The 20,703-nt window shown below is 44.0% G+C and overlaps 1 protein-coding gene and 1 pseudogene across 1 annotated transcript; both read left to right on the forward strand.

The window, feature by feature from the left end:
* Positions 1 to 1,154: 1,154 nt before the first annotated feature.
* On the forward strand, positions 1,155 to 20,687 carry C1H1orf158 (chromosome 1 C1orf158 homolog). The gene is made up of 4 exons (XM_032887692.1): positions 1,155 to 1,445; positions 15,984 to 16,097; positions 19,201 to 19,378; positions 20,277 to 20,687. The coding sequence occupies exons 1-4, from the start codon at positions 1,335 to 1,337 to the stop codon at positions 20,456 to 20,458; spliced, it is 585 nt and encodes a 194-aa protein (XP_032743583.1). The 5' UTR covers positions 1,155 to 1,334; the 3' UTR covers positions 20,459 to 20,687.
* LOC116885329 lies at positions 8,246 to 8,888 on the forward strand (annotated as a pseudogene).
* Positions 20,688 to 20,703: the final 16 nt, after the last annotated feature.

The following is a 20,703-nucleotide window of genomic DNA, read 5'->3' on the forward strand; positions in this document are numbered from 1 at the left end:
ATGGGGGGGGAACAGAAGAGAAGCCCAGGGGGCAGGAGAATGAATGGAAATATGCAGCAGTGTAGGGTAGAGAAGGGGTTTTGGGGGGAGCTCTAGAAAGTTCTAGAGACCTGAGATGTTAGAGGCTCCCAAGCCCCAGTTGGGATGATTTTAGCGAAAGGCCCAACAGTGGGAAGAACGGAGCCTGAAGAAACCACCCTCCAGTAGATAGATATGGCCCCAGTTGAGGCATGGGGCCATCCACTCATCTTCAAAATTTTTTACCCAGAATTGTTTCTGTCTAAAGGAAATGCAAGGGCAAAGATTGAGTAGGCTAAAGGAAAGGCCATTCCATTTCATGCACAGGCATGAAACTCCAATCCTATTACTGATGTCATGTACTTGCAGACAGGTCCCTAGCATGGCTGTCTTCTGAGAGGCTCTAGCAGCAGTTAACTGAGACAGATGTTACAGCCAATCATTGGACTGAGGTCTGGGACCCCTATGGAAGAGTTAGTGGAAGGACTAAAGAAACTGAAGGGGATTGCAAACCCATAGGAAGGACAACAGTATCAACTAACATGGACCCCCTCAAAGCTTCCAGAGACTAAGTCACCAACCAAAGAGCACACATGGGTTGGTCCGTGGCCCCCGGCACATACACAGCAGATGACTGCCTTGTCTGGCTCCAGTGGAAGAAGATGTGCTTAATCCTATAGAAAAACAAAACAAAACAAAATACTTGATTCCCCAGAGAAGGGGGAGGCAAGTGGGGGTGATGTAGGGGTGGGTGGCTAGGTCGTGGAGCACCCTTTCAGAAGCAAAGAGAAAGGGAGGGAGGAAGAACCCAAGGAGGTGGATCCAGGAAGGAGGGCAACATCTGGAATGTAAATATAATAATAATGATAATTATAATAATAATAATAATAATAATAATAATAATAATAATAATAATAATAATAAAAGACTGCAGCAGCAAGGGTGGTGGCCCTCTTGGTGTGACAACAGAGACCTGGTCTTTCACTACTCTTTTCATTGTGGTGCTTTTTTACTTTGGCTTGTGCTGTGGGACCAGAGATTTGCTCCCCCAGAATCAACTGCTTCTGGTAAAGAATATTTCTGCCCAGAGTCTGTCACCATGGAGACAGTCAACAGAAGACAATCCAAGATCACATCACTCTCCCCAGAGGAAAGTGAGCTCTCCGGCTTTGTTTCAAGTTTCCCAAGCTTGGCAGAGTGTCAACTACTACCCACTCATGAAGGGTAGATGAGGAGTTGAAGAATCTAATAACCTCCTAACGTCGCTCTCGTCCCTGAATCTGCCAAGGCAAAGGGACGTGGTATCGCTCCTGGTCATGTTTTCGACCTCAGTGGTTCCTGAGACATTTTCTACTCCAGGCTGGCAGATTGAAAAGAAGTATTCAACGAAAGTGCTCGTTGGAAACTGGGTAGAAGAAAGAGGGAAGGTAAGGAGGAAGAACCAATGGGAAAATAACTCAGAGAGAGGAATAAAGTCACTGCTATTCTGAAATGTGAGGTAGTGTGTGGTTCAACTTAAGACCCTGACGTAAGGCAGGGCCTTCGTGCTCTACATAGAAAAGATGCATTCAAGCAATAATTAAGGTCCCTCCTTATGCCTGAAAGACACGATAGCAGGGGTATTAATAAAGTTGTAACGCTAACACTGTTGTCACTGAGGAATTTCAGAGTACCAGGAGATCCCCAATTCTTTTGTACTTTTAAATTTTGTTTTTGTTTAAGTATTTGTTTATTTTGCTTTCTGAGATAATCTTTTTACATATCCTCTCGCTGTCTTTGAACTCACTATGTAGTCTAGGCTGACCTTGAACTCAGAGTTCCTGCCTTCACCTCCCCAGTTCTTGGATTAAAGTTGTGTGCCACCAGCTTTATAGTTCTTTAAAGTTTTCTCTTTTTGTTTGTTTGTTTGTTTGTTTGTTTTTACTGGGCTGGACACAAGGTTAATGGGTAAGAGCACTTAATGTTGTGGCAGGGGACTGGGTTTGGAGTTTGGTTCCCAGTCCCCATTGCAGCTCACATACAACTCCAGGGGATCCAATGTCCTCTTCTGACTTCCTCATGCATAAACATGATACAAACGCTGATATGTACATATCATATGATATGATATCATATATATCACATAATATATAATAAAATATGTGTAAATCTTCAAAAACAATAATTTGAGTGTGTGTGTACGTTTATGTCTCTCTGATCACATGCACGTGTGCACTTGCATGCAGATACCTGCAGAAGCCATTAGAGGGAGTCCTATCCATTGCAACTGGAGCTATGGGCAGTTAGGAACAGCCCACTGTGGGTAATGGGAACCAAAGTTTGTCCTTTGCAAGAACAGTAAACACTTTTAACTCTGGGTCACTTCTGTTTGGAGAATTCCTACTCTTCTCATCCTGGCCCTTCTCTGATCGTACCACCTACTAAAGCAGGCATAGCACTCTCTGCAGTGACGTTAATGGCTATGTTGCTACTCACTGCACTAGTTCCGCAAGTCCTCCTGCCCATGTTCATGGTTATCTCTCAAAACAGGACAGGTTCTTGGTGGTGGCATCAACTGAATGGGACACTGGAAACTGAAACTTTACCTTTTTGGATAGAAAGAAGGAGCCACTTAGAGTTTTGCCAGGATTGGGCCTGGGTTGTTCAATTGACACAGTGCTTATCAAACATGCACAGGACCTGCCCAGGGCTCAATTTCCAGAGGAGCATAAACTAGGTGAGGTGTGGTATGTCTGTGCTCTAGAGCACTCAGCGCTTCTGAGATAGTGGCAGAGGATCTGTATTCAAGGTCGTTCTTGATAGCAAATCAAGTACAAAGCCAGGCCAAGATTAATATGTGTGTGTGTCTGTCTGCATGCATGTATGTATGTATGTATGTATCTATGTATGTATCTATGTATGTATGTATCTATGTATCATCATTCAGACACTTATGAAAATCTCTGGGAGACCTAAGATGTGCAGACCTTAAAGAAGGGGGTGAACTACAGTCTAATGCTGCAAACTCTACCGCGGTTTTAGTGTACTTTTACACACAAAGCTAACCACAACACCACCAAAAGCAATGATCCAAGGAAGGTCGTTTGAGTTCAGGAAAGCATGTAAAAAATGCCAGTAAGTACGCAGTAAATATTAACATAGCAGCCCTTTCCCAGAACTTTCTCAGGACAGACCAATTTAAAGACGATTGCCTGGCACATACTATAGATTACATCTGGGAGTGCATGAAAGTAAGGCAGAAGTCCATATCCAGATTGAGGGTTCCCTGAGGACTGCACTCAGAATATCCCTTCTCAGATTGGTTCTGTAGCTGTGTTCTGACATCCAACAGGAATAAATGTCTTAAAAGCTGAATGCAAATGTTTCTCACAGTCCTCCCCCCCCCCCCCGGGCACTGATCACCATTCTTTTAACCGAGTTCCATCACTTTGGACTAGAAAAGATAGTTTCCATGGAGAACATGCGTCATCACCAGACACAGCATGAGTCATCATTAGCTTCAATTGTGGTTGGCGGATATGAGGAAGAGGAGCACCAAGGAGGGCAGGGGAGAATGACCAGATCGGCAAGGAGTTAGGGTTCCTGCAGAAAAAAAGCTACAAGGGACTCCAGTCTGTAAATAATGAGTCACAATCCCTGTAGGAAAAAGCTGGACGGAAATCTGGACTGTCCCAAACAGGAGACAGCGGGTAGAGAAGGCCAAAGGTAGTGCGTACCCCTAATCCCAGCACTTAGGAAGCAGTAGAGCAATCTCTAGGAGTTGAGGCCTGATGTACACAGGGAGCCTCAGGCCACCCAAGGCTGTGTAGCTGCATAGTGAGCCTTTGTCGAGTGAGTCTGGGGACAGGGTAGAATGAGGAGGGGGAGGGGAAATTAGAGGAATCCAATATAACACATGAAGAAAAAAGCTGAGCCTGGTGACACATGTCTATAATCTCAACACTTGAAAAGGCTGGGCAAGAGGATTGTAAATTCAAGGCCAACATAAGCTATATATTAAGACCACACGAAGCAAAAAAAGAAAGGGAGAGGTGAAAACTTATAGGTAAATTGAGACATTAAGTAGGAAGTGTTTGGTGAATATGATGAACTATACAGAAACCCAGGCAAGATATGTTCTAAGAAAAAGCTTGAGACTTGAGTCAGCCTTCATTAACAGCTGACTCTGAAGACCAGCTAGCTTAAAAAAATAAAAAAGTCTCTCCCAAAGAGTGAGAGAGTTGGTGTTTTTAATTTTTAATATTTTTCAGCAATGAAAAGTATTAGATATTCAAAGAAAAGGGAAAGCATGGCAAAGGAATAAACAAGATAGCAGAGTCTCTCTCGGTAAAGAAAGAGTATGGATGTGTGTGGTGGCACCTTTAAATCCAGCTCTAAGAGGTAGAGGCAGGCAGATCTGTGTGAGTTTGTGATCTGTGAGAGGTCCTGTGTGTGTGTGTGCATGTGTGTGTGTGTGTGTGTGTGTGTGTGCGCGTGTGTATGTGTGTGCATGTGTGTGTGTGTGTGTGTGTGTGTAGGTGTGTATGTGTGTGTGTATTATATATATGTATGTGTGTATATTATATATATGTATGTGTGTGTATTATATATGTGTGTGTGTGTGTGTGTGTGTGTGTGTGTGTGTGTATCACAGCTTGAGGAAAGACATGGCTTTATGAACTTTAAGAAGTTCAAGGAATTCCGAGGAGAATAAATGCATCTAGAGACCCATGGCATCAAACTATTAGAAACCAAAGACGCAGTGTGTCCTAAAAACTTCCGAAGTGTGGGTGGAAGAAGTGGCTCGGCAGTTAAGACCACCTGTGTGCTCCTGCAGAAGGCCCAGGTTCAGTTCTCTGCACCCATGGTGACTCACAAGCACCTGTAACTCCAGGTCCAAAGGATCTTACGCCCTTTTCTGGCCTTCAAGGCATCCAGGCTATGTGTATGGTACCCAGACATGCATGCGGGCAAAACACTCATATACATGAACTAAATAAATCTACAGAATGAGGAGGAGGAAGGAGAAGGAGGAGGAAGGAAGGAAGCGAGAAAGGAAGGGAGGAGAGAGGGAGGAAGGGAGGGAGGGAAGGAAGGAAGGAAGGAAGGAAGGAAGGAAGGAAGGAAGGAAGGAAGGAAGGAAGGAAGGAAGGAAAATAGAAAGACCATGAACAATAATACATCAGGTACAGGAACGACAACTTACCAGAGTATATCAGTGGAGGTTTTACATCAAAAAGACCTAGAAGCAGTGGGATAATATATTCAAAGTAAAGAGTAAGAACCGTCAATTAAGGATTCTATAGCTCACACAACTGCCCTTTAAAAACAAGGAAGTGATGAAGATATTTCGAGACACGCAAAAACTGAGGGAGTTTATCAGCTGGAGCTCTGGAGAGCCAGAGACCCGCCTTCCAACGTAATCATTCAAGTCAAGACGAAGGGACGATAGCTCCCTTAAATGAAAATACACAAAGATAAAAAGAAAAAAAAAACAATATTATGTAATTTAAAATTTGGAACTACCTGTTACTTCCTACACAATTTAGGGGAGAAATATATAAAAGCTGTAGATCTATGCAAACGAACACAGAACTCATATTGGTGTCATTTGTGACAGCAATAAATGAAAACAGGACATGCAAGATGGTTCAGTGCGTAAAGGTGCCAGTCCCCTAGCTTTATGACCTAAGTTTGATCCCTGGAAGCCACATGGGTGGAAGGAGAGAACTGACTCCCACAAATTGTCCTCTGAGCTCCCCATGTATGGCATGTTCCACCCCAGCCACCCCTGCTCCCGAGCATCTATTTAGAAAATATGTGACAAGCTTTGAAAACACACACAGTCTTGTTTCATCCCAGGAAACCTATATAATAGCCAATTAAATCAGGAAATAGAATTTTTAAAATGTTCCTCTCAGCTGTTGCAGCCTGAATTGAATTGAAGCCTCGTGTAGTCCCATCTGCACATCTAACGAACTGTAGCTAGAGGCAAGAGGTTAACAGGTTTTTTTTTTTTCATTCAAAAAATATTTATTTTTCATTTTCTACAGTTACAGTGTAGAAAATTGAAAATTGAGGTGTTTAACAAAGACAGTAAGCATAATACTTAAATACACATAAATTAAGCTTCTAAGACCAAGTTATCCATTCATGTTGTCTGAAAGTTCTAATGACAAAAGTAGCTTTCTGTATTCCAAGGAAAGTATATTATAAAGAAATGGACCAGGAAGAAGAAAATTGTAAAATTTGGCAGGCTGTAGGACAGTACTTATTTAATTATACGTACTAAATAAGAGGTTTACAGTTTTAACAGTCCTTACGCCGTGTGCGTTTCTTCTTATAAACTGTGGGTTTGAGCTCCTTGAGGGCTTTTGTGTTTGTTTATTTACATTGGTAGAACGCTGGCATTGTGGTTAATTGGGAAAGTCATTTACAGAATGCCGTGTGCCCATCAGGTAGGTCATGAGGAGGCACTGGTGAAGCGGCAGGCATGAAGGAGACCTTGAAGTGCGTGGGAGGTAAATCTTCAAGATAGATTTACTTTGATGCTGGAGGCGGAGCACGGGGTCTTGTGAATTCTAGGCAAGCGCTTTGACATTGACCTATATTCCCTGAGCCCTGAAAATAGAATTTAAAATTTTTTAGCTGGGCGTAATGGCTTATACCTTTCATCCCAGCAATGTTGAGGCAAAGGCAGGTGGATCTCTGAATTCAAGGCCAGCCTGATTTACAGAATGAGTTCTGGGATGGTCGAGGCTTTCACAGAGAAACCCTGTGTCAAACAAACTGATTTACAGAATGAGTTCTGGGATGGTCGAGGCTTTCACAGAGAAACCCTGTGTCAAACAAACAAGCAAACAAACGAACGAACGAACGAATGTTATTCAATTATGTGTATTTGGGCATGGTGCCTTTTGCTGATACACTGTGGGGGTGAGAGGACAATTTTTAGAAGTCAGTTCTTTTCTTCTACCAGGTGGGTCTCAGTTATCAGACTCTGGTCTTCAGGGTTCATGGCAAGTTTCAAGTCCTGTGGTCCAGGCTTGATTTTCTCGATTTCAGAAACTTTGTATTAAGGGCTTATATATTATAAGAAATTACAGTATCATTTTGTTTAGTCTGAACCTGCTTTAGGCCTCGAAATAAATATTCGCTAAGTGATTGAAACAGGGGCTGGACAGATGACTCTGCAGTTAAGAGCCCTGGCTGCCATTCCAGAGAACCCTGGGTTCCATTCCCAGCACCCACATCGTGGCTCACAATCGGACCTCCCATAAGCGCCAGGCACATACACAGTACACACAGACACATAAAGGCAAAACATTCTTTTTTTTTTGAAATATGTATTTACTTATTTCATGTAGATGAATACACCCAGATCCCATTACAGATGGTTGTGAGCCACCATGTGGTTGCTGGGAGTTGAACTCAGGACCTCTGGAAGAGCAGTCAGTGGTCTTAACCGCTGAGCCATCTCTCCAGCCCAAGGCAAAACATTCTTACTTGTAAAATAAAAACAAAAACAATCTCTCTTTTAAAATTATCCCAAGCTGGGTGGTTGTGGTGCCCTTAATCTCAGCACTCAGGAGTCAGCTCTCTGAGTTCAAGGCCAGTATAGTCTGCAGAGTAAGTTCTAGGACAGCCAAGGCTACAAATACACATGGAAACCCTGTCTCGAAAAACCAAGAAAGAAATAGGTATCTTAATGCTTTATTTAACAATCAAACAGAAGGTCAACGTGGAAACAAGGGGCTTGAGCACCACCACAAACTGTTTGAACGTAATATATGTATGTATCTAGGGGTTGGGGATTTAGCTCATCGGTAGAGCGCTTAGGCCCTGGGTTCGGTCCAAGGATACACGTTTCTCAAGCACACATGCCAAATTCCTAGGACCATGTCATAGGTCACAAAACAAGTCTCACAACCCCCCCCCCAAAAAAAAAAAAAAAAACAGAAAACAAACAAACAAAAAACCCGAAATCCAACAAAGATCCTTTTCTGACACCACGTAGAATTAAATAAGAAATCAGGGAGCAGGCAGGCAAGCAAACAAGGGAGCGCAGGAGGGAGGGGGCGGTGCACAGTGTGGAGCAGCGGCTGCCTGGACCCGGGCGGAGCCACAGCCGTTTGGCAGCTACGCGGGCGCCTCAGTCCCCGCCCCACTCAGCGGGGCAGTGCCCGGTGTTTCCCCCCCCGGGGGGGGGGTGCAGCGGCCGCTGAGCGGACCCCACGGGACCGCGCGGATGTTGCCACCTCCACCGAGGAGCCGGCGAGACTGCGGGGCCCTGCGAGCGGGGCCCGGGGCCAAGAAGGGGAGCCAAGATGGAGAGCCAGCAGGGCAGGTGGAGAGGAAGCAGCAGCAGCGACACCACGCCATCCTGCAAGAGAAGGATAAAACGGGTGTAGTCAAGCTCATTGAAAGCAAACATTGGGTTATAATCCTACAAGTTTTATGGACCAAAGGGAACTCCATATGAAGGTGGCGTGTGGAAAGTTAGAGTGGACCTTCCTGATAAATACCCCTTCAAATTTCCGTCTATAGGATTCATGAGTAAAATTTTCCTTCCCCACATTGATGAAGCATCAGGAACTGTGTGTCTAGATGTAATTAATCAAACTTGGACAGCTCTCTATGATCTTTCCAATATATTTGAGGCCTTCCTGCCCCAGTTGCTGGCCTATCCTAACCCCATAGATCCTCTCAATGGTGACACTGCTGCAGCCATGTACCTCCACCGACCAGAGAAATACAAGCAGAAAATTAAAGAGTACGTCCAGAAGTATGCAACAGAGGCCTGAAGGAACCGGAGGAGGGCACTGGTGACAGCTCATTGGAGAGTTCTGTCTGACTTCTCAGAAGATGAGGCCCAGGACAAGGAGTTGTAGTAGAAAAGGCATCTGCTTTTCAGAAAGACTATTGTATCCTAAACATGAGAATCGAGGTGCATAGCATATTCCCACATTTCGTTTTGGTATCGATATGCGGTCCAAATGCATCCATTCATAAGTCCATTTGGCCAAGTCAGCCTGTGTGCTACTGAACTGTCAAGAGATTGCCGCTCTGATCCTCTGATCGGTAAACATGAAAAAAAAAAAAAAAATAACAGGAAAAGTTTGCTTCTTTTCATTGATGGTTCCAAAGAAACACACCAAATCTTCCAGCTCTTGGATGAAGATAGAACCGTGCTTTTCCAGAGTGGAAAGGAAGGGGTTTGTGCTTTGATAGTCTGCAAAGCCAGCTGCTCTGTCCATGTTAGCTGCTCCCTAGTCCTAAGTGGCCCTGTGTGAGAAGGGTGTGGAACAGCATGAGACAAAGTTCATGAGAACTGAGACTCAGGGCTTTTGGTTTTTGGCTCAGATTTAAGTGCATTTTTTTAGGTAGATTTCCGCCCTCTCTACTACCAGACCTGCGACCACATTGGTTTTGCCTTGGAGGACATTTGGGAAGTATTTTCTGAACCCATTTCCTTTTGGGTGTCCAGCTTGTCATCCAGAGGAGCGTCTTGAGAGAACAGGACTGGAGGAGAAAGGTGACAAGAAGATGCAGAGTGACATCTGATCTAGAGCTGGGCCTGTTAGAGACCATTCCCCTGGACTGGGCCGTGAAACTGGAAGGGGTTTTGTTTTTTGTTTGTCTTTATTTTTTTTCTTTCAATTTTTTAAAATGTGTGTGAATTGTACTTAGACAGGTTACAGATTTAATTTCCGCCTACCAAGAGACAGTCTCCTTCCTGGACAAGGCGCTTGATGGAGCATCAGATGGAGGAAGGCTGGCCTCGTTACTTGAGCCCTTGCACGGCCCTTGAACTTCAGCCGTAGTTTTGCTCCTGGAAGCTTCCAGCTGCTTATGGGAGTGGGTAGTGGGGATATTTGAGACCCAAAACATCTTAAATTTTGAAACGGGTAACAGTTGAAACAAACGGAAGTTTTGTACCGAAGTGTCTCGAAGTGGGGAAGAACCACTTTTGTGAATTGTCACGGAGGCAGGTTGAGGGGATAACACTTTCTCCCTCTGTGGTAACAGCCAGTCAGACAGCTGGAAGTGCCTGACCCACTGCTACCAGTCACTGCCATCCGGTGCACTTGTTGGCTTAAGAGAATACTCCCACCGACTAGTCTACAGGCCAATCTGATGGGGGCATTTTCTCAATCGAAGTTCCCTCTTTTCCGATGATTCTAACCCAGTTTACAAGCACATCGTGTAAAACTGAGGACCTGAGTTCAGATCCCAGGAGTCCTTGTAAACGCTGGCTGTGGTGGCAAGTGTACGATCTCAGCACCTATAGCCAAAGGGGAGGGAAAAGGGCAAGCATTCTCTGAAGCTCACAGCCCAGCCCAGGCTGGACAGTGCAGTGGCCAGCAATAAGAGACGCTCTTTGAACAAGGGGAAGGCAAAGAATGTCACCAGATGTTGTCCTCTGACCACCACATATACAACATGCAAACATGGGACGACATGTGCCTTCTTACACATCACATACACAAATTACACACACCATACACAACGTACTCGCACAAAACATTTACATACATACACCCTAGACAAACTGTACACACTACACAAACCATAAAACCCTCCCACACCATATGCTCCACACACACCACACAGATTATATACACCGTGTACACTGCACACAACATACATACGATGCACACACACCATATATTAGACACATCATATACTCTACACAGACATCATGCATTTCACACATGTACATGCACCACTCTATACCACACCATGTAGTCCACCCACGCTGTACACACTCACAAGCGCTAATAAATATTTTTAAAAAGAAACAAATGGACAAAATTCATAGTCCATTGACGACGAAGAAAACAACTTTAGATAGTAAAATGAAAGTGGGGAAATCACTATACTAAAAATTGTTTTCTGAGATTTGATTTTTATTTATCTAATCACACGCCACATGCATGCAATGCTATGGAGATCAGAAGAGGCCATAAGAACTCTGGGAACGGGGGTTGGGGATTTAGCTCAGTGGTAGAGCCCTTGCCTAGGAAGCGCAAGGCCCTGGGTTGGTCCCCAGCTCGAAAAAAGAACCAAAAAAAAAAAAAAAAAAAAAAAGAACTCTGGGAACTGGAATCAGAAGAGGTTGTGAGTCTCTGACATGGGTTCTGGAGGTTCCTTTCTTCTGCCAGAGCAGCAAATGCCCTTAACCACTGGGCCATCTTCCCAACCCCTGCAAAAACTGGAAAATCGATATGTAAATTCCTCGAAACACTCAATCTATCAGACTGAATTCTAAATCAATAAAAAAGCCTGAGATAGATATATAATTATCAGGAAACTGGATTTGTAATCAGAACCTTAAAGGAAACTCCAAGACAGAGAACTTCATCAAACATGGAGAAAAATAAAATAAAAATAGGAGGAAAATAAAAAAGAAATAATAGTAACACTGGGGTCTGGAAAGAAGGCTCAGCGGTTAAAGCGACTCTGCTACGGGACCCACCTACGCGACCGCTCACAAGGATCTGTAACTCCAGTTCCACGGCGTCCAATGCCGCCATCTTCTGGTCGCTGTGTGTACTGCATGCAGTTGGTGAACAGACAGGCATCCACGAAAAAAACTTACGTGTTTTACTTTATAAAATAAAAATTAAAAAAAGTACTAACACCAACCCTTCTCAAATACTCTACAAATTTGAAGGGGAGGAAATAAATGAAAAAATAAAACCAGCATTACCCTGATATCAAGGCAAAGATGTGAAGGAAAAAAAAATCAAACTAATAACCTCTTAAGAATAATGATGCAATAGGTAGTGGTGGCACACAGAAATCTGAGACAAAGATCATCAGTTCAAGACCTGCCTGAGTTACTGTCAAAAGGAGGAGGAGGAGGAGGAGGAGGAGGAGGAGGAGGAGGAGGAGGAGGAGGGGAGGAGGAGGAGGAGGAAGAGCTAGGGATGTAGCTCAGTGGTTAGAGACCCATCTACCTTCTCACTCTTAATCTGGTATGTGGGAGGTCTAGGCAGAGAAGCATTCTGAGTTTGGGGCCTGCCTGAGCTGTATACTGAGACCTTGTCTCAGAATAAAAAAGAAAGGAAGGAAAGGGAAGAGAGGAAGGGAGGCAGGGAGGAAAAAAAGAAGGAAGGAGGGAGGGAAGGAAAGAAGAGAGGAAAGGAAAGAAAAATGAAGAGAGCAGGATACTGGGCCCTACCCATATACAACAAACTTCAGGCAACAAATAGCATTGGGAGCTAGACAAAGAGTCCTTCTCAAGGATGAGCATCTAATTGGTTATCTAAGGTCAGCAGTCACCCCTGAAATTATATATGTAGCACTAAATGTACTAGGGAGGCTGTATTTATATATTTAGGTAGGTGTGTGTATGCCTGGGGGTGGGGAAATAGGAAGAAGGGTGTATATGTGAGTGAGTAGGTATCTTACTTAACAATAACAGTTTTTGTTAAAGAAGCCATGATTTCTAGAGTATACAATGTGGGGTACATGCTAGGGTTTGGAGAGAGGAAAGAGAAGGGAGGTGCTTTATTTCAACTAAACAAAAATGTGTGTGTGTGTGTGTGTGTGTGTGTGTAATTATTTTATGTATATGAGCACACTGTAGCTGTCCTCAGACACACCAGAAGAGGGCATCAGATCCCTTTACAGATGGTTGTGAGCCACCATGTGGTTGCTGAGAATTGAACTCAGGACCTCTGGAAGAGCAGTCAGTACTCTTAACCTTTGAGCCATCTCTCCAGCCCTCTTTTCTTTTTTAAAATATATATTTTGGGGGTTAGGGAGATGACTCAGAGGTTAAGAGCAGTCAGTGCTCTTCCAGGGGTCCTGAGTTAAATTCCAAGCAATCTCACAGTGGCTCACAACCATCTGTCAAGGGATCTGATGCCCTCTTCTGGTGTGTCTGAGGACAGCTAAGTGTATTCATATTCATAAAATAAATTAATTAATTAAATCTTTAAAGAGAGAGAGAGAGAGAAGAGAGAGAGAAGGTGGCTACCAAGATGGCCCAGTGGGTAAAGGGGATTACTGCCAAGCATTATGGTCTGAGTTTGATCCTCAGATCCCACACTGCTGAAAGAGAGAACTGATTCCTAGATGGTCTTCTCACCCCAACACATGCATCAGACACATGTATACACCACATTCCCCCACCCTGTCAAATAAATACATGTTAAAAACTGTTTTTAAGGGGTTAGAGAGATAGCTTAGCAGTCAAGAACATGCACTGCTTTCCCAGAGAACCCCGGTTTGATTCCCAATACCCACATCTGTAGGATGATGTCATTATGCAGGCGAAGGCAGGTACAAGAGAAACAAGGCCTGTCATTGGACGAGAAGGAAGGATGGGTGGGAGAAAAGTTTTAGAGAGGATGAGGAGGAGACAGGAACAAAAGAGAGGGAAGCAGCTGAGAGAACATGGAGGCCAATGTTAAGATTCCTCTCTGCACATTTACAGGTTGTTATGAATATTCTTAAGGGATACAGGACTTTGTAAATGAGCAAATTATATCTTATCAATTGGATTAGAGGTTATCATGTTCTGTGTTCTTGATTTAATTGAGTTCGAGAGAGTGTGTGGTGGCTGGACACACTGGGCCACCACAGAATTGGATGTGTATGTCTGGCATGGTGGCAACCTGCCTTGGGAACTAGATGGGTAGAGAGATTGTTGCCAGGCTCAGAGAGTAGCCATCCGCAGTGTGATATGGGATGGAGCAGAGCGGGTGAGACACTTTGCTGACTGAGATGAAAATATCCAACAGATGTCATGTTGGATCTAGTGTGGGATAAAAGAAAATTTTTTTTATTTTACTGCAACACACATCAGGCAGCGCTCCCCCTGCCTCTATATTTCCAGTATATTCAGTATATCAGTATATTCTGATACTAATGGTCTCTTCAGGCACCTGTACATATGCACACTCGACGACATACATACAATTATTATAGCGAATAAAAATCAAAAAACATTTTTTTAAGATGGAGCTGGAGTACTGACTCAATAGTTAGATGCATAGTTGTTCCGAGGACCTGGATTCAGTTCCTAGCACACACACACAGAGGCTCACAATTACCTGCAACTCCATTTCCAGGAGATCCAGTGTCTTCTTCTGACGTTTAAAGACACTGGGCACACAAGTGGCATAGGCAGGCAAAACACTCATACACATAAAACAAAAACAAATCTATTAAAGGTGTTTTTATTTATTCTTTGAGAATTTGTTAGATATATTTTGATGATAAAAATAAATCTAAAAATATAAATTTTGAGGACCTGGAAAGATGGCTCAGTAGTTAAGACTATTGTTTTTTTGTTTATTTGTTTGTTTGTTTTTTCCCAGAGAACCCAGGTTCAGTTCCCACCTCACAAGTTAGCTCACAACCACCCATAAACTATATATATATATATGTGTGTGTGTGTGTGTGTGTGTAATTTTATTATATAAAATTAATTTTTTTAATGTTTTTAAAATAAGAGGGGGAAAGGAATAGAAATAATTGAACATATCATGACCACATAAGCTGCCAGATCTTCTGTACATAACTTGAAAAGAATGAGAACTGGGGGCAGGAGAGATGGCTTAGTGGTTAAGAGCACTGACTGCTCTCCCAGAGTTTCTGAATCCAACTGTCAGGAACCATATGGTGGCTCACAGCCATCTGTAATGGGATCTGATGCCCTCTTCTGGTGTGTCTGAATACAGTGACGTGTATTCATATGAATTAAATAAATAAACATTTTTTAAAAAATGAAACCTGAGATTCAGAAGGATGTTGCTGTACCCACGTGCAGAGTAACATTCTTCACATTTAGCCAAGAGAGAGGGCACACAATTCCGGTACTCACCCAGGGATTGATGGGTCAACAAGATATGCCAGGTCATACAGCCTTTACGAGGAAGGAAATTTGTATATCCTCCCACCTGGATGAATCTTGAAGACATGAGTGAAATGCATTCAATGTAGCAGGACAAACACTATGTGACCCCTTTTCTGGGTGTTCAGAATATGCACACTCATAGAAACTGAAAGTAACATGGCCAGAAGAATGGGCACTGGTGTTTGGGATGTGGACCTTCTGGATAGGAATATTGGGGGTGACTGGATAACAATGTGAATGACTAAAATTGATCAGGTGGTGGTGGTGTAAGCCTTTAATCCCAGCATTCAAGAGGCAGAGGCAGGGGGATCTCTGTGAGTTCAAGGCCAGCCTGGCTTACAGAGTGATTTTCAGGGCAGGGCTACACAGAGAAACCCTGACTCGAAAAACCGAACCAAACTGGGGGGGGGGGAGGAAGGAAGGAAGGAAGGAAGGAAGGAAGGAAGGAAGGAAGGAAGGAAGGAAAGGAGGGGTTGGAAAATGAGGAACAGAAAGGAGAAAGGAAAGGAAGAGACTTTAGAGCATCGGTCAGTTATCATTGAATGGTCCTTTCACAGGAGTCACATACCAGATAACCTGACTGTCAGATATTCGTATTATGATTCATAAAAGTATCAAAATTACAGTTATGAAGTAGCAATGAGAGTAACTGTAGAGTTAGAGGTCAGCACATACGATACATGTTAATGTAGTTATAATAACAGTTGTATGAAAGTGTTGCAGCATTTAGGAAGGTTGAGAACTACTAGCATAGAGGAATGCCAAGAACAAAATGAGAAAGTATAGATCTGGGCTGGAGAGATAGCTCAGTGGTTAAGAGCACTGGCTGTTCTTCCAGAGGCCCCGGGTTCAATTATCAGCTACCACATGGTAACTCACAACTGTTCCAAGGGACCAAACATAAAAAATAAAAATTGGAATAAAATGAAAGAAAAAAGAAAGGACGAAGGAAAGTGGTCAAGTAAGTCTGAGACAGAGTCTGAGACCTTTAGCTCAAGCCCTTCTTATCCTGGATTTTTTAATTCACTCTCTACCTGCCTATATTCTGAGGGATAAAGCAGGGGTATGAAAGGCAGCATCTCAGATGTTCTCATGAATATATGTTCTTTTCCAGTTCACCAAAGCCACTAAGCACACACCTCAGTGCAATTACAGGATGGAATATATTCCCCTCCCAGACCACAGACCAGACTACATTTCTCGGTGGTATACAAGAAGGAAAATGGAGGTAAAGTGACATTTATTAGCAGGTGGGAGTGTTTCAGAGACTCTGGGTACATCAGGGAGGGTCATCTCCTACCAGACTTTCTTCCGATGGGGACAAGCTTGTCAGCCTTCATCCATAGGACATAGCCGTGCTCTGTGCCACCACACTCTGAGAATCCCAAGTGAGAATCCTGAGTGTTTTGTTTTGCCAGCCTGTTGCCTCCCCATTCTATCTGCCTGGCACCTGTTCAAACTTAGGTGGGTGAAAGGAAGGAGTAAAATGTGGTTTGTAAGAATCAGAATTTTAGCGTAAGGAGGGACCCTGGAAATCAGCTATTCAGAATCCAAAGGCAGGGAACAAACTCTTTCAAATTGTGTGGCTTAATGGTAAAGGAACAAGTGAGTGGCTTTTCTATAAATCAGACCGTGCATGTATCTCTTCTCTTTTTTAAAAAGACTTCTTTTATCTATTACATTTAAGTACACTGTAGCTGTCCTCAGACACACCAGAAGAGGGCATCAGATCTCATTACAGATGGTTGTAAACCACCATGTGGTTGCTGGGAATTGAACTCAGGACCCCTGGAAGAGCAGTCAGTGCTCTTAACCACTGAGCCATCTCTCCAGCCCTTTTTTATTTTTATTTTTTAACTTAAAAAATGATTTGTTCCTTCGCTGTGGGATACACCAATGGATGTGTGCACATGTGTGGAGGTCTACAGGAATCAGTTCTCTCCATCCCCCATGTGGAACCTGAGGATCAACCCCCAGTCCCCAGACAAGCAGCAAGCAGCTTTACCAGCTGAAATATCTCTCCAGCACAACTTAATTTTATTTCATCATGAACTGAAACTCTTTTTATTTTAGTAGGGACTGAAGTCCCCGGGGTGGGGGGGTGGGGGGTGGGGGGATGTTGCACCTGTGTTAAAGGTTCTACAAGCCTGATTGACTGATCAGAACTTTCTGATTGAAATGTTTCAGAATGTTACAGCTACAGAGCCAACTTCTTCCTCTTAACAGCCACTCATTGCATTTGTGTCCAACCTAACATCCTTCTAGCTATCTGGGAAATCCTTTTGAAATGCATTAACTTAGCTCTCCCCTAACCAAAGCTGAGAACTTCATACACAGCTTCTGAGACATGTCGCAGAGGTTTCTCCATTTTGTTACAACTGACCTACCTGATGTTCTAACTGATGCATTTGGAAAATACTTCATTTTATGGCTTTGATTTGTTTTATAACAATAAAACACTTCAGGAGATTCTAAGTGTGATGACGTACACCTTTAATCCCAGTACTCAGGAGGAAGAGACAGGTGGAGTTCTATGAATTTTAGGGCAATATGGTCTGCATAGGGAGTTCCAGACCAGTTGGGCCTACACAGAAAGGCATGGTCTCAAAAAATAAAAACAAACACCACCAGGGGCTGGAGAGATGGCTCAGTGGTTAAGAGCATTGACTGCTCTTCCAGAGGTCCTGAGTTCAAATCCCAGCAACCACATGGTGGCTCACAACCATCTGTAAAGAGATCTGATGCCCTCTTCTGGTGTGCATGAAGACAGCTACAGTGTACTTATACATAATAAATGAATAAATCTTTAAAAACAAAAACGAAAACAAACACCACCAACCATAAAACAAAACAAAACCTTCATGAGGGCCAGCTGGCAAGGTAGCTTATTCGGCAAAAGGCTCCTATCACCACACCTGACATCCCATCCCTTGACTATTCTTCGGTGAAAGGAGAGAGCATAAGGTTTGCCAGTTGACCTCTGATCTCCACGCAGGCGCGCGTGCACGCGCACACACACGCAAATAAATAAAGATAAAATAACATATTTATTTTAAAGTTCCCCTGAAGGCCCAGCAGTTTAATTGCTGCAGTTTGGAAATAGAAACCATGTGGGTCTCTGTGATTCCGAGGCCAGTTTAGTCTACAGAGTGAGTTCCAAGACTGCCAGGGCTGTTACAAAGAGAAACTTTCTCAAAAAAGTTCGCTGACACTCCACTACAACCACCATACACCCACACATAGCCAAACAACCAGAACTTCCTTCCTCAATATTCTCTCTGTTCCTAAGGATTCGCCAAGTCCCTCTCTCAAGGTTAATTGGCTGTCCCTGACCTGCTCTCTGCCACCTCGTGTGGCCATAAATGGTATTGCATGCCCCTCCTCATGAGAACCGAAGGGTCTAAGAAAATATTTTGCCACTGTATCATTTTTGAGACAGCAGGGCGGCACTCAGAACCCAAAGAAACGCCAACAAAACTCTGTTAGCCCCTGTCCTTCTATCACCCAGGGAATACCACCAGCTCACTGGCTAGATGACAAAGCCACTCCTAGTCCCTCATGGTGCAGCTTGGGAACTCTGCATCGTATCCAGTCTAACCCGTTCGTCTCTCTCTGGCATTGTGCTCTGATTTTAATTAATGGGATCACCTTTTGAAGTCTGGGGTACAGGATTTCGATAGCCCACGACAAACACGCCATCCTCTCAATCAGTCCTGTTCCCTAGAATTCCCTTCGAAGCTAGAAGGATTTCGTTCAGGAAACTCCAGTTTCAGACAGGCATCCCAGAGGCAGAAAAACACTTTTCTCCTTCCTGGTAAATAACTCTTCACCGAAGAGAGGGCTCCTTGCTTTGAAGCTCAGGGTATCGTAAACCCTTCCTGGGGAAAGGCGATTTGGAGACACTTCTCTGGGTCTTCCAAGAGTAAATGAAGGGACCGTGAGGCCCAAATGCCCCCTTGCCTTGGAAACAGGCAGGTAGGGTGACAAGAAAAGATTGAACCAAAGGATGTGATGTCAGATCCCAAAGCTGCACCCTGAGCGGCCCTGACAGTTTCCATTCAGCAGAGTGTCCTGATTTTAATACTAATTTACCATTGTAGTTCACCCTGGGGGTGAATGTACTTAGCCAGAGATGTGAAAGCAGCTAGCAGGGGTATATAACTGAAAGAGGAAGGGGTCCGGTGAGATAGACAGTTCTGTGGCCCTTAGAAGTCTCTGGTGACCGATGGAGGCTTTCTTTCCCCTGGAGATTCTTGGGAGGTGGTCCATCCTGGGCTGGAAGGGACACATTGCTCTGATGGATAATATGGCGACTGTGTGTGTCCTTCCAGGGTCTCCCACACAATTACCTGATGACCCATCACCAGGAGCCCTGGAATCGCTATCTGATCAGCACCTATGATGACCACTACAATCGGCACAATTATAACCCAAGCTTGCCTGCCCTGCGTACCTGGAATGGACAGAAATTGCTGTGGCTGCCAGAGAAGTCTGACTTTCCCCTTCTTGGTACTTTTATAATTGGAGATTTTACCCCTGTCTTTATTCAATGAGGGGACCACAGATGCACAGGGCTGAGGTGGGCTCTTATCACAAAGACCTACATGAGGGTGAGGTCAAAGGAAAATGAGGTTTGTGTGTGGCTTGGAACTACACCCGCCTCCTTTCCTTGACATCAGGGATGGTTCTGTAATGACAGCCTCACCTGTATGTCATGGGGACTGTTTACTAGGAGCAAAAGTGGTCAGAAACAACACATTCTCTACTCCTCTGCTGGGCCTTCCCTCTATGCACAATAATTGAATCTTCGTTAGGGTACCTAGGGGACATAGTGATGCCAAGCATACATTTTCACCTTCAGGGTGTTGATCCAAGAAGGAGACATATTTATCTTATTAATAAATAAGAGAAGATTGAATAAACAAGATAGGGGTGTATAGTGTACAAAAACATAAAACAGGTAGTGGTAGAGCTTTTGAGACATTCGTTCGTGCCTTCATGCCCTCTCTGGCCTCTGCTCACTTTGCTAGCTTTAGTTCTTTTATAATGGCCTGGAAAATGTAACAGGAGTGTGAACAATTGTGCACACACACACACACACACACACACACACACACACACACACACACACACCGGGCAGCTCCTAGAGATGTCTCCATTAGCACAAAATTGCCATGGTGGGCAACTAATGTGCCATTCCAGAACTAATTGGCTTTACTGCTCCGATGGGTGATGTGACTACGGTGTGTGTTCTCTATAGACCAAACTAGCCTCCAACTCACACAGATCTGCCTACCTCTGCGTCCCAAGTTTTGGGATTAAAGGCGTGTACCCACCACTGCCCTTATAACCACTATGTGCAAGACTCTTGAAGCCCTGTGTCACTCAAACCTGGTTTCTCTTGCAGGACCTCCCACAAACTATGGACTATTAGAGCAACTGCAGCAAAAGTGGCTTGCTTCCAAGACTGGCCTGAAAGAGAGCATTTACACTACCTCCTACCCCAGGCTGCCCGTGTGTGCTATGTCCAGAAGGGAGCATGCCATCCCAGTCCCTCGCACTCGACTGCAGCCTGTGCCACGTTCCTGAGAATTACCACTCCACTTACAGTCTGGCCAGAAGCCAGAAGACCCCACACCCTCACTGGACGTGAGAGATAGCAAACATCTGCAGATGTACCCCGAGAATGAATTATGGACCATTGTTTTGTGTGGAGTGTGGGAATCTCTTGGAATCATGATTTGTATTTTATGGTATCTTGTCTCTAAACTCATAGGTTGTTTTGGGTTACCTCCCATAATTAAAGCTTTTTAACACGACCGTCAAGCCAAGTG

This window comes from Rattus rattus, chromosome 1, assembly GCF_011064425.1.
Source record: "Rattus rattus isolate New Zealand chromosome 1, Rrattus_CSIRO_v1, whole genome shotgun sequence".
NCBI classification, from domain to species: domain Eukaryota; kingdom Metazoa; phylum Chordata; class Mammalia; order Rodentia; family Muridae; genus Rattus; species Rattus rattus.

Coding starts and splice junctions, on each gene's coding strand:
- C1H1orf158 (XM_032887692.1), top strand. CDS start 1,335: ATGTTTTCGACCTCAGTGGTTCCTGAGACATTTTCTACTCCAGGCTGG. Junction 1,446..15,983: donor GGGTAGAAGAAAGAGGGAAG/GTAAGGAGGAAG, acceptor GTTCTTTTCCAG/TTCACCAAAGCCACTAAGCA. Junction 19,379..20,276: donor GTCTGACTTTCCCCTTCTTG/GTACTTTTATAA, acceptor TTTCTCTTGCAG/GACCTCCCACAAACTATGGA.